The sequence below is a fragment of the Scheffersomyces coipomensis genome (assembly GCF_036884675.1).
Source record: "Scheffersomyces coipomensis strain NRRL Y-17651 chromosome Unknown DFJ63scaffold_2, whole genome shotgun sequence".
Lineage (NCBI taxonomy): Eukaryota > Fungi > Ascomycota > Pichiomycetes > Serinales > Debaryomycetaceae > Scheffersomyces > Scheffersomyces coipomensis.
This window is the reverse complement of record NW_027042893.1, coordinates 1,612,418-1,625,837: the sequence shown is the minus strand read 5'-3', so window position 1 is coordinate 1,625,837 and position 13,420 is coordinate 1,612,418. Positions and strand designations below refer to the sequence as shown.

At 31.3% G+C, this 13,420-nt stretch overlaps 4 protein-coding genes across 4 annotated transcripts; 2 read left to right on the top strand and 2 right to left on the bottom strand. All coding sequences in view use genetic code 12, as the record gives it.

Annotated features, from left to right (window-relative positions):
• Positions 1-5,852: 5,852 nt before the first annotated feature.
• DFJ63DRAFT_334121 (uncharacterized protein) lies at positions 5,853-6,935 on the top strand (the record flags this gene model as incomplete). The annotated part of the gene is made up of 1 exon (XM_064907979.1): positions 5,853-6,935. One exon carries the CDS (start codon positions 5,853-5,855, stop codon positions 6,933-6,935), a length of 1,083 nt encoding a protein of 360 aa, XP_064763867.1.
• A 371-nt stretch (positions 6,936-7,306) lies between these two features.
• On the bottom strand, positions 7,307-7,987 carry DFJ63DRAFT_334120 (uncharacterized protein; the record flags this gene model as incomplete). Its single annotated transcript, XM_064907978.1, has 1 exon — positions 7,307-7,987. The coding sequence occupies one exon, from the start codon at positions 7,985-7,987 to the stop codon at positions 7,307-7,309; it is 681 nt and encodes a 226-aa protein (XP_064763866.1).
• A 2,612-nt stretch (positions 7,988-10,599) lies between these two features.
• DFJ63DRAFT_317845 (uncharacterized protein) lies at positions 10,600-11,563 on the top strand. The gene has a single exon (XM_064906869.1). It carries the CDS (start codon positions 10,872-10,874, stop codon positions 11,493-11,495), a length of 624 nt encoding a protein of 207 aa, XP_064763865.1. The 5' UTR covers positions 10,600-10,871; the 3' UTR covers positions 11,496-11,563.
• On the bottom strand, positions 11,551-13,082 carry DFJ63DRAFT_81844 (MDR family NADP-dependent oxidoreductase). The gene has a single exon (XM_064909143.1). The coding sequence runs from the start codon at positions 12,683-12,685 to the stop codon at positions 11,606-11,608; it is 1,080 nt and encodes a 359-aa protein (XP_064763864.1). The 5' UTR covers positions 12,686-13,082; the 3' UTR covers positions 11,551-11,605.
• Positions 13,083-13,420: the final 338 nt, after the last annotated feature.

Here is a 13,420-nt window from a genome sequence, read left to right as displayed (position 1 = left end):
GCCAACTCCATACCAAAGGAGGATAAAACCATTTCAAGGGGTACGTTAAGAATAATAATACCAATGCAAGGTGTTTCACTTATGTTTTGGGAATAATTAGGTATGTGTGTAAGGTTGTTGTCGTTTTTGCTGTAAAATTTTAATTGTTTACATTGAGATTGAAATCTACCGTGACTTTGTGATACTTTATCCGGATCGGTAATTTTGTGCAACATTTTTATCTGTCAAATTTGCAAGAGTCAAATTTCAACACGCGAAAACAAAGTTGCGTTTTGTGCATTTGTTGTCCTCGGAATTCATTTTCTCAGTCTAATTAGATTTTACTGGGCAATTAAACGGCACTAATTTTGTAAACAAATAATGTCTGTTCAATCCAGCCCACCTCTAAAATTTTAAATGGGACGGTATCATTTATCTTTTAGTATCATGAAGTATACTCAATTCAATTTCTTCATCCCCTATTTGAAATTATCTAGTGAATTTGATTATATGGTATTAGTTAATGACTTATAAATGTTTCAAAGTTGTTTCATGCTTTTACTTCCTTCTCATATTGAGCCTGCGAAATTGTTAGTAGTTAAGATAAGGGAAAAAAAGACATACCTTTTTGTTAAGGAACGACAAATACTAAGCAGTTAAAAAACCGTTAAAACTTTGGAATTTAAAGGAGTGACTAAGTTTGTAGATTTTTAATGAGTGATCTTTACGATTCTTCTTGTTTGTTGAAGTATTCAAATTTCCTTGACTTGGGTATACACTGATGTATTAGTAAATTCGATTGAATAAAAATCAATTGATATATTATCGTGACAGTAATGAAAGTATATATATGGTAAAAGAAGAAAAATATATATAGATTTTTTTAATAAAAATTTATTGGAGAAGATTATGTCTATATATTTTCTAAATTCAATAAATTGACCAAGGAAATAGTAGGCTTACCTTATAATATAGCCTAGTCTTTAATAATATGACTAAGTAAAAACCAGCACAGGATGTTGTGCTGTAAAAATTAGGCCAGAAAACTCAATTCCGGGGGTACGAAATGCTGAACAATTTGTTTATTTTTTTACATGTTGTAGAATTTATATTTGACAAAAGTTGCCTAATTGGTAGTTTTACAGTTTGTGCTGGTTGGTATTATTTCCTGCACACAGAATTCTTGTTTATTGCAGCAAGCTCGTCAAATATTCAAAAATGCAAGACTCTTACATGAAGCTGCAGTCCAGTAGTAGTCGAACTGACAAAGATAATAGTCGAATCAGATTTTGAATATTTGAATCTGTTACATGGCTTTTATATATTAACTAACAAACATTCCACATAATTCTCAATACGCAAAGCGATTTAAAGTAGCTTGATGTATAAACTCGTTTTGAGATAAAACGCTCCTTTGTGGTGTAACTGGTTACCAAGTATTTGAGATGAACCAAAAAGTAGAAATCAAAACCAATACCAAAATCAAAATCAAATCAAGCTAATCTGGATGAATATGCCAGAAGAAGGTCATGGAATTGATCTGGCTATTGTTCAAATGTGTACGGAAGTGATTCAGAAGCAACAAAATCAAATCTTAGCCAGCCCTCTATTATTCCACAAAACTTGGTAGTGTGCGACACAAAACATAATCGTTTAAAACCGATTGAAAGGTCAAACAAATAGCTCTACTTCATTTACTATTTAATTCATCGTTAAAGTATTGTAATCAATAGTGTTAAACAAGAATTTTGTAATTAGTTTACTCTATAGGTAAGCATTTACGAATTATGTAATGTAAGTAGAGATTGTCTATTTTCAATTAGCTCAGTTTCATAATTTGCATTAAAATTCGATTTTATTTTATCGAAACTAAATTCATCTAAAATTGACTAAGAAGAAATTCAAGCTCAATTTTATAATTTCAAAATTTTTTTTAACGCTTGATCTTTTAATCCCGTTCCTATTACGTTGATTAACTTCATCACATTTCCGTGTCAGAACAACCTTGAGCGGATATCAAATTGTCTATAATCCCGCTCTACATAAGGTTTTTAAACTCATTAACAGCAAGATAGCAACCTTTCGTAATTGAAATTTTCATAGACTAAGTGCTGCTTAAAAAAAGGTTTAGTAATGTACGTAACTGTTATGTGACGAATGACATCTTTTGACTTTTTTTTTTCTACTAACCCTTTGTGCTACCGTAAAATTAATGTAAATCTGTAAACTATAGTAGATATTTGCAATATAAACTGGTAGAAAATATAATGAAATCTACAGACCTAAAATTCTCTAAAGAATAAATTCGTCTATAATACCAAATATAAAAAATCCTGTAGTGACCCAACAGTTTGATCCACTATATTCTTGCTTTTGGTTCACAACTAATAAAGATCAGGCACACAAAGATTAGTCTTTCATCAAAATAACAAAACTATAGTTGCTCTTACAGATGAATCTGGATTATTTTACCGCAACAAGCTAAAATAATGGAACATACTCTCAAAGTCACCTTATATCTCGATCAAATAAGCAAAACACTACCTTAAGGGTCGACGTATCAGCGTAAGAAGCATATCACATCAATGAATAAATTCCACAATCAGTAACATGCCACAGCCAAGATGAAGAGTCAATAATTCTCAGTAAAGTCAGATTTACATTTAATGCTGACGGCCGTCCTTTTTCAAATTTAACACCTCATTTAATAAAAGTTATAACGCTAATCCTTAATATAACATACGCAGGGCGAAAGAGAACGGATGATTTTCGCGTGAAAATTTCAAATAATTTTTTTTTTATTTTTTTATTTTTCATTCCTGTTTTATTTCTCGCTAGAAGCAACTTTTGTATTTTATTTTTAAATAATAAAAAATGTACAAAAATAGCGGATTACCCAACTCGCTAAGTGTTAAGTTTTGTATGGTCAATACAGATCACTAACCTTACCCTAAAAATATTAATTGAAATATGGGATCAAAAAGAAAATTACCTATTGAAGGATATTTTCCGTTAGTTCGCTTGTGTTTTCTAATGGTTAGTAACTTTTTGAATTTCTTACCCATAAAATATTTTTCAAAATGGGGAAAGTAGAAAACCTTAAACTAATTCACAGAATTGAAAAAAGTCTTCCTGTAAAATAGAAAAGATGCGGCTACGAAGAAGAGATACAGTCTGCATCCATTATAGGTCTTGGGAATTATTCAAAGACCGATTAATCCCTTTGGTATGAAGAATAGCTCACCACTAGTTTTCCATACATACACAACACATTACTTACGGACATATCCTGTAAGAGAAGTACTTCCCTATTGTAAGCTTTATGTAGCCTATGTATAGCGACGTAGACTATGCTTTACTTTCACTTAAAAAATATTTCATTTTCTTCTTTTTTTTTTTGTTATGAATTTCAGTATACTGTAAACAACAATCAATGGAGTTTGTCCGAAGGAAGCATTCTAGCGTTCCTCTAACCGGTTTGTGCTAGGACTTCAGGAATTACTCCATCACTAATAAAATTGGAATATTGAGTGTTAAGAGGTAGGTTCAATGGTAAGCTGGATCATACTATCAATACAAGAGGAAGCTACATCCTTTAGTTGTAAATTTTATTTTGAAAAATGGTCAAATCAAATTGGGAAATAGACTAACATCTTAGCGTCTTAGCCAACTCTAAAAAGTTTAAGCTACAACTCTTATCTTACTAACTAGATGCACTACATCTTGGTGAAATCTTACAATCAACAATAAACTTCAATCTACCGAAATATGTACCGAATAATCAATCCAGACAAGAATGTGGTCTCTTCATTGGGACATATTTATTGATAGCGATGGAATTAGGAACCAATTGCGGAAGACAGGATTGGCAATGAGCTACATCTTGATTTTTGGAAGAAAGATTCTGATACTTCTTTAAAATACAACTGCATAAAAATTTTAATCAAGAAAAAATTGTGCTTTGATTTGAACCCTTAATCGGTTTTTTGAAGACGTATAAAATAACAAAATATTTGAGGCATATCATTCTAAACAATTGAAATAGATGCAGATGAGGTAGGTAGGTAGTCGAAATAGTGTAAACTGCATAACAGAGTTACTGCATACAAATATTATTTTAAAAAAATATATTTTTTGCGATGGTGTGCATAATATTAACCGAAAGCTTCTAGAATTCCAGAAACTAGCATTATTCATGTTTCTCATGCATATGTGAATTATAAATGAACAATAGAACAATAAATCCATTTATTTTTTTTAAATTAATTTTGTTTTATTTTTCTTGTTGTAATGCCATATCTTAGTCAATTAAAAACCTTCTAGCGTAGCTAGACAATAAGTTCTTAAACAATCCCTCCTTGCTTTTGAAATGACATAACATATAACGTATTTTTTATTTAATACCCCATTCTGCTAACATTACGATTTTTATACTGGTAGAATTGAAAGATATTTTTATAGACTTTGTTCCATACGAAACTAAAAAAAAGCTTATGCATTGTATTATTATTCGCTGTTATAATATGAGGAAATCAATTTGCGCTTATTTAATAATACTAGTTCCCCCTCCCTCTAATTCTAAACTTCGCTGCAGTCACTAATTTTATTCTCCAGGGAAATATTACCCCCAGTAAATCAGGCAGTAAAGTCAATTAGTTATAAGAAACTAATTTCGGGTGATTTTCTGTCTATTAGAATTATTTAAGGTTCTATGAAATCTTTTTTCCTGTTTAACTCTACCCTTGATTCACATCGGTTTTTAATTTGCTGTATGATTTCATGCGCCTTTTTGTTTAACCGTTATAACTTGTCAGAGAGGTAACTTTATATCTCGCCAACTTACTCCACTTACTCATTCATTCGTCAAAGACTAATCTTTAGGGTCATATGCTCATGAGTTTGATTGGAGGCTACTAAATCTGTTATGAGTAGCATTGTTTCTTGTAACAGGTTAAAGCTACTAGAATTTATCTAGTCCCTGAAATACTTTTCTTAAGACGCCTTCAATATTTGCCTCACTTTTATATTCATAACTTCTTTCGGTTTTCTCCTCAAAACTTGCTTACGTTTTGCCCTATTTATTTTGGCTTGTCTTTATCGCCAGTGCCAATTACGAAACTAGAAGTGGTATGTTTTACATGTGAGTTTAGAATGAATTTTTTTCCCTCTCGAAGAACGCGAAACGACACAAAAGCACGACTTAAAAAATAAATTATTTTTTAAAATCGAAGGAAAAAAAATAATTAAAATTAAAATTAAAAAAAAAAAAAAAATATGTATGAATTTTCACAAATTCTAAATAGCTAATTTCCTTTACATATTTCCTTTAAGTTTAAATCTGACCCTTTAAAGATGTAAATCGTTTGATAGTATATGAAATATGTATCTCTTTCTGATTATTGGTATATATATATCAACAAATGCACAAATATATATAAGCATTAATTACTACCCTTTTTTAATTTTTAGTTTTTTTCTTTATTGAATTTTGCAAAGATTCAAAAGCTTCTTTTTGTTTAAGTTAATCTTAGTCAATCATTACAAAACGGTATTTTTGGATCAATCATAATACTTACCATTAAGTTTAACACATTCGTTTGTTTGTTTGCTGTTCTTTGTTAATATTAAATCATCTTTTTATTTTGCAATCATTTTGTTTCTTATTTGAAATCAGAAGAGTCACCAAAGAATATATTACCTAAACTATATTCAATAACATTAAGGACCCTTTCCTAATTATAATACAAACTAATTTTTGAAATTATTTGTATGAAACATAAACCAAACTTTTTATTATTAAAAGCTATTGAAGATTAGTATAAATGGAATTACTTAATTACCCATCACAGACTCCGAGAATAAATCCCTTGCATATGTCAGAAGTCGATAGCCAAGTTATGAAAAAAGTAAACTACAGCTCCAACCCTGCTTCTAATAATCAACCTCATTTGCATCAATTTCCTTCCGAAAGTGATCATAGTTCTGGTCAACATCATCCAGCAACTGCCAACGAATACGACTACAAAGAGTCTTATAGCTATATGATTAATCCTACCGGTGATTTTTCACCTGCAAATACTCCTTACGGATTATTACGACAACCACACCTTCCACAACAACCTCAAACTCATCCACACATGCCACATCAACAACATATACAACCATCCGGATTATCACAAGAGTATTTTGCTGCTCCATATCCACCACCACTTTTACATAGTAGCTCTGTTCAAAATACATTGCATGCTACCCCAATGAATTCACAACAGAGTCAATATTCAAGTCAACAATCAAGAGAAGATCCAAGACAAATTAAAAGTCAATCACTTCCAGAATTAAGATCTTCTGGTTATACTATGCTTGAATCTTCTTCAAGTGTTGCTTCTGAAGAAATGAAATCTAGAACTGGTAATTATCCAGTACCAATTTATCAACATCAACCTCAACAAATGCCTGATCAACATTTCACTTATCATCAACAAGATCATCCCCATCATCATCCAATATCAGGCATACAAATACCGATGAATATTGAATTAAATCAATATCCTGATATGACTTCATTGGTAAATTCTAATTCAAATATTGTTGTTCCATTAGTGGAGAGTCAATTTGTTGATCATTCAGTCTGTACAGTATGTGGTAAAAGAATTACAAGAGATATGACAAGACATATGAGAACTCATCAAAGTGAATCAAGATTCAAATGTCATTTCCCAAAGAATCAATGTCGTCATAAACTGGGAAAATTCAATAGACCATACGATTTCAAAAAGCATTTATTAAATCGACATTTTAAATTTGATGAAGTTGCTATAAGACGTCTTCATAATTTAAGTGATAAATTAGATCATTGGGGGACTTGTCCCTGTGGGATAAGATTTATGGGTAAGGATTGGCTTTATGAGCATATCCTTACTGATGATGCTTCAAAGAAGTGCCCTTGTATAACATGATAGAACTAGATTTTTCCAACAACTTACATCCTTATTTACCTATTTACATTACTTTATTTTCCATTTCCATTTCCATTCTTGCTAATAGTTTTACGTTTTAATTTGTTATTTTTGTTTTACACTTCCAAAAGCTTTTTATATTTAATTTTACTATCCATTTTTTTCTCTGTACAATATAGTCGACGGTAATTTTGTATTTAGGAGTATCGCTAATATTCATTTCTAAGTATATAGAAAATAAACAAAACATGAAATCTTATATTTAATACTTATAATAAAAATAATAGTAACAGTTAGAAGTACTTGGGAAAACAAACATAAACATTGGATATATACAATAACTATTCAAAAATATTCGTTAATGATCTTAACTATAATTTCTTTGCTAACGCAGTTATTTCACCACCACTAACAATTTTAACTTCTGGTTCACCACTTTTGCTCAATGGTTCCAGAGCAAGATTAACAGCAATTTGACCTAATTCGTGACCAAAAATTGGATAACCAACAAATGACAATGCTCCACCATGGAAGAATTTAAAAACAGTAGCGGTAACATTATTAAGAAGATCTTTTGGTTTATCTCTTTCACCTAATAAAGCCCCTGGTCTTAAAATAATAGTTCTTGGGAACTTCAAATCAATGATATCATCTTCTAATTTCCCTTTAGTTTGGAAATAAAGTAAAGAAGATTGAGCATTGGCTCCCATAGTGGAGATTAAAACCACAGTTTCAACACCAGCTTCTTTAGCCGCTTTTGCAGCAGCATAATTAATACCATAATCAATCTCTTTAAACTTCTCAGCAGAACCAGCGGCAGCTCTAGTAGTACCAAACCCACTATAAAAGGTTTTTCCTTTAGGAACTTCTTTCTTAATTATGTCACTCCATTTACTAGAGTCACCTTCAATGATTGAATTTACCTTATCGCTTTGAACAGAAGGAGCGCGACGAGAGACAGTAACTACCTTTTCATATAAAGGAGACTTTTCAGCATATTTAAGGATTTGAAGACCAACTAACCCAGTTGAACCAAGAACGAAAGCACTCATTATCAATAGTTTAATTGATTGATTGAAATAATTGATGGTGGCTGTTAAACAACTTGTTGGTGGCAAATGTTAATAAATTTCTGTTTTATCTGGCTTAAGTCTACAAAAAAGAAAAGATTGGGTTTATATGCAGAACTATTTTTTCATTCATTTAAAGTTACGGAACAAATATTTTTCTTATTCTTCGATCGATTAAATATTTTACGCTCATTCCAGGGGTAAATAAATTTTTACTGAGGAAAACAGTACTGCTAAAAAGAAATTACTGACTTTTGAAATTGCCAATCGATGATGAGTTATAATAATATCTTCTGGAATTCCTTAATGGGAATGATGCATGCTATTGTACTTTATACAAAACACCAATTCCAGATTAACGGAATAGTAGAGAATGTGCAACAAGTTCTAGTCCATTGGTTAGACTTATAGAGGGTTTATACGGTAAATCAGAAATTTGTGATGGCATTTGTATTTCTACCGATATAACAAATTTATTTTTTAAGGGTACGCTAAGGCGCTAAAAAAAACTGGGTTTGATTTCAGGGCTGAATACCGGTGCCGCTGTCAAAGTTTGAAAGGCATTTTGAATTATTTTTTATAGTGAGCCTTTACGATGCACGGTAAACCGATTTCTGTTAACGTAAAGAAGAAGGTTACATAGTAGCAATTCCAGTTATAGTGCTGAATAAAGAAGTTTATCCCGTCACAAACATCTCTCATTGAAGATTAGTGATCGAAAAAAAAAATTAGTTGCAAATATCATCTCTTTCGTTTCTACATTTCAGGCGGTATATGTCACTATCAATGAAATTAGTTACACAAGTTGCTATCTAAGTTACATTTAACATTGTTACAGTCAATCGAATTGTCTCACATTCATCTGCCTTGTCCCATAGTCTTAGCCACACCATATTTTTATAAAAGAAATAATAAAAAAAAACATCATCTAATTGAAAAAGTACCACCAGATCATACCTTGAAGTTTTAATAAAATAGGTACATTGAAATCTTACTAGAACAAACTGTAAAAGGATTTTTTATCCCACATTAAAGCCTAAGCTTATGCATAAAATCAATTTTGTAACTTAAGTAAAGCATTTAAAATAACACAAGTTTAAATGTAAATTATTGTCCGGGATGAGGGCCTTATACATTCTGTAAGTAAACATAAAATATAATATGCTTTGCTTAACAATAACAATAACAATATGTAGAATAAATTAATGCTTCTTTTAGACCTAGGCACAAAACTATAAATTCTATTTTTAATGAACCATTCAATATACATATTTCCATTTTTTTTTCTGGAAAGATTAAAGATTTGATAACTTGTTGAGTTATTTTTTACTTATATCTTTTTTAGGTGCAAAATCAAAGATTAAGGAGGATATCATTAGCATTGATCTTCTGTGCAAGTGTATTTCCACATCACCAGGTAAAACCTTCTCCCAATTATTTTTTAATAACATAGGGGCAGAGCACGTACTGTAGACGACGTTAAATTACTCCTCCGTCCTTATTGAAACAGGAACGAATGGAACATAATATAAAAATAAAAAAAGAAGCACAAATTGTTCATCAGGAAAATTAAGAAATCCATGCATATGCTCGTTGCAGCCTAAGAAAAAAAAAACTACAAATAAATTAAAATAAAAAAATTGTTCTGTATTATGCATAAATTTGAGGTGTTCATAAGCATTTGGTTGGGTTATAAAAGAAATTAAAACAAACCCACTGTTCTACACATCATGCTAAAGAATATTTAGTACCCAGTTTTGATATACATAATTTATGTGATATTATTTTAAAACTTTTGACGAAGTTTACGACCACTACTACTATTGGTGCTGCTGCTGCTTCCGCTTACAAGTTTTGTAGGATCTACCAGGAAAAAAATCAGCTAATAAATTTAAGTAGGCTGAAATTATAATCAATTATCACCTACGTGGCTTGAAAAAAATTGACCTTTCCAAGTAAAATATCGGAACCTCCTTACAATCAAGATTAAAAAACAGACAATTGATTAGAGATAACAATATCCCTGGAAAAACAATTTATAAGTAGATTGTGAGATAAATTAACTTAAGAAGGAAAAGATCTGTTTCTGCAAATTGTAAGGTGAGAAAAAGTGTCTTTTTTTTGCGCTTTATCTACTGATTTTTGTCGCAAATCCAAATTCAAATCCTATTCGACATTAGCATATGTTAGCAGCTTAAAGGGTTTAGACTATACTGTTTTAATACCGTATTATAGTGGTTTGCCGATGGTTGCATGAATCTGTCATGAACGTTGCATGAGCTTTAAAAAGCTTGAAGTTTAACTACTAGGTAGAACCTTCTACATTCTCCAGTAAAGATACCAAACTATTTTAATGTCGCATGAAAAACCAAAAAAAAAGAGTTTACAAAGCCGGAAAGGGAACGAATCGAAAGGGGGAATGTAAAGTAATTTTAGTTTTTAAATAATGCTTTTGATAATTGTTGAATTGTTTTTTTACTCCACCATTCGATAACCACAGAGCGATAATATTATGTTATCACGGTGGTGCTTAATGCCTTCTGTTGGGAGGTGTTACAGTCACAGGATCGTCTTGCGGTGTTATGCCACTGCTGCTTCTCCTCCTCCTCCTCCTCCTCCTCCTCCCTCACATAATAATAATAATCAAGATGTGGATCATCATAAAAGATTAGATTTACACTCATGGCCAAAAAAGAAGAATCCGACCCCTTATGAAATCTTTAATATCGAATCAAAAGATGTCAATATATCAACTCATGAATTGAATAAAATATTAAAGAAAACTTATATTAAATTTGTTAAGATTTATCATCCGGACACCAGTCAAGTTGTATATGACAAAGGTAAGGAGTTAACTTCATTACAAATGAGACATAGATTTGATCAAATACAAAATGCATATGACATTTTGAAAAATCCTAGACGAAGAGTAGCATATAATCGATATTCAACCACGAATTGGGATCAGCAAGGGCAATATACTCAAGATTCGTCCTCTGCTTTCAATAAAGATAATTTTGAGGCTTATAGACGTGCCCATGCTCATAGGACTAATTATAGTTTTGAAAATGATGAAAGCTTTTGGCAAGCTGGTACTTGGGAGGATTATTATAAAATGAAATACGGTAGGAAACCACCTACAAAAGAGGAACTTGATAAAAATAAATATAAAATATTATTTGGAGTAGTTGCAGTTGGGGTTCTATCATTTGGTATTCAAGTTATGTTAGCAATTGATTCAAGTAATGAATATTATGCACAAACCAGACTTATGAATTTAAAATCAGTCCAAGATTTACAAAATAGTGTTGACAATTATGGCGAAGGCTCGAACCAAATCGAACGATTAAGGCGATTCTTATTATCTAGAAGATCTTCGTTAGCTGTTAAGGAGGTCAATGAACCACTGGACTCAACAAAAACTTTTCAGGACGAAGAGGACGAAATATTGGTTAAATATGCCCAGAAACGGGTTAGTAAATGGGATTAATGATTTTAGAAATGAAGTTTTATGTATGGTATGTATATTTTTTTAACTATAATGAAAAATAGGAGGCTAAAACAATCAAATTTCTCTTAATTTGTAAAGTAATATTTTATTCAGGCGAATTTAGTAAGTAATTTACCATTTGGTTTGGCACTACTGAACAATTGTTTCCAAATTCCAGGAACTAATTTGATTTTATCTTCTTCATTACTAATATCTTCAATATGTAATCCAGAAGAAGTTTGAACTTTTCCTGTTTGAATAGCTTGACTAATAGTTCCAATAGCTTCAGGAAATTTAGCTGCATAATCACTAACAATAAAACCGGATAAAGTAATACGTTGAGCAATAACTTCACCCCAATTGGTAACTTTTATTTTCTCATAATCATTATAACCAGAAATACTACCACATGCAGCAACCTTACCATATTTGTTTATCTTAGTTAAAATAAAACTTAATATTTCACCACCAACATTATCAAAATAAAGATCAATGCCTTCATCTCCAACTGCTTTAGTTAATTGTTCATGGAAATCTGGCTTTGTGTAGTTAACGCAAATATCAGCACCAAGGGATTCAACCCATTTACATTTTTCATCAGTACCAGAAATACCAATAACTTTAACAGATCCAAAGACATGCTTAGCTAATTGAACAGCAACACATCCTACACCACCTGAAGCAGCTGAAATTGCAATGACAGGGGCTTCACCACCAACTTTCAAACCAAAAATTTCAGTTAACCCAAAATATGCAGTTAAACCCGTAATACCAACATAAGAAATGAAATATGGAATTGGAACACCAAGAGATTGATCAATCTTGGTAAAGATCTCATTTTCATTAGCAATGGCATAATCAGCCCAAAATAATCTACCAATAGCAAGATCTCCAACTTTAAATTTTCCGGATTTAGATTCAAGAATTTCGACAATAGTAACTGACCTAACGGTTTCACCATCAACTGTTGGCTTGACGTAGGATCTTTTTGGATCTAACCCTTTTTGCATCCATGGTCTTTGAGCTGGATCATTGGAAATATATAAAGTTTTAATTAAAACTTGACCATCTTCTAAATCTGGTAATTCAATATGTTTAATTTCAAATGTGGAAGTTGGTTGATCCCATTCCAAATTAATATCCTTGATAGGAGCATTCTTTAAAATGATTTGAGTAGATGAATGAGTCATTATGAGTTATTGGGTAATAGTTGATGTTATAATTATAGTAATTGACCAGTAATTGTTGTGAAATGTGGAGTTGGATCCTTAATTTATATTGTTCATTATTCAGTTGTTTGCAACAAAATAAATTTCGGACACGATACCCCGCGGCATTCTTTTTTTTTAAACCCGTTAACTCCATCTCGGATAGCCAACTCTAAATTGAAAATGACGTAGCTTTAGCGATAGAAACTAGAAAGTTCTATACTTTAAAATGTAATTATACCCTGTTGAATGCTAAATGTTTCATCAACTGACACAATTGTGTAACATAAGGGGAACCAGAACCTTGCTGAGGAACGTTATTGGTATTATCCGCTCACTATTTCTTCCGGTTAAAAACCCTTCATTTCCTATCACCTGTTTCCGTTGATAACTTCGATATAGCAGAATAAGATCGTTACTTGGATAAAGAAGTGGAAGGGTAAGGCTTATATGGTCAAATTTAAGCGATTGACACATATTCACTTTCTATTTTATAAATATGGAAAGTAGTGAAGAGGCTCAAATACTACTAAATTTTCTTAAAAATAGAAGTGTTCCTCATTAATAAAACAAAATGATTCTAATTATGTCTTATAAAAGTCCAACCATCTCTTAAAGTATTGAGATATTGGCTACACTATAGGTTGCAAAATTATTATTAAAATGTCTATTGGTAGCGCAATAACCGGTTAGCTCACAAAATTAAAACCCGTGGTA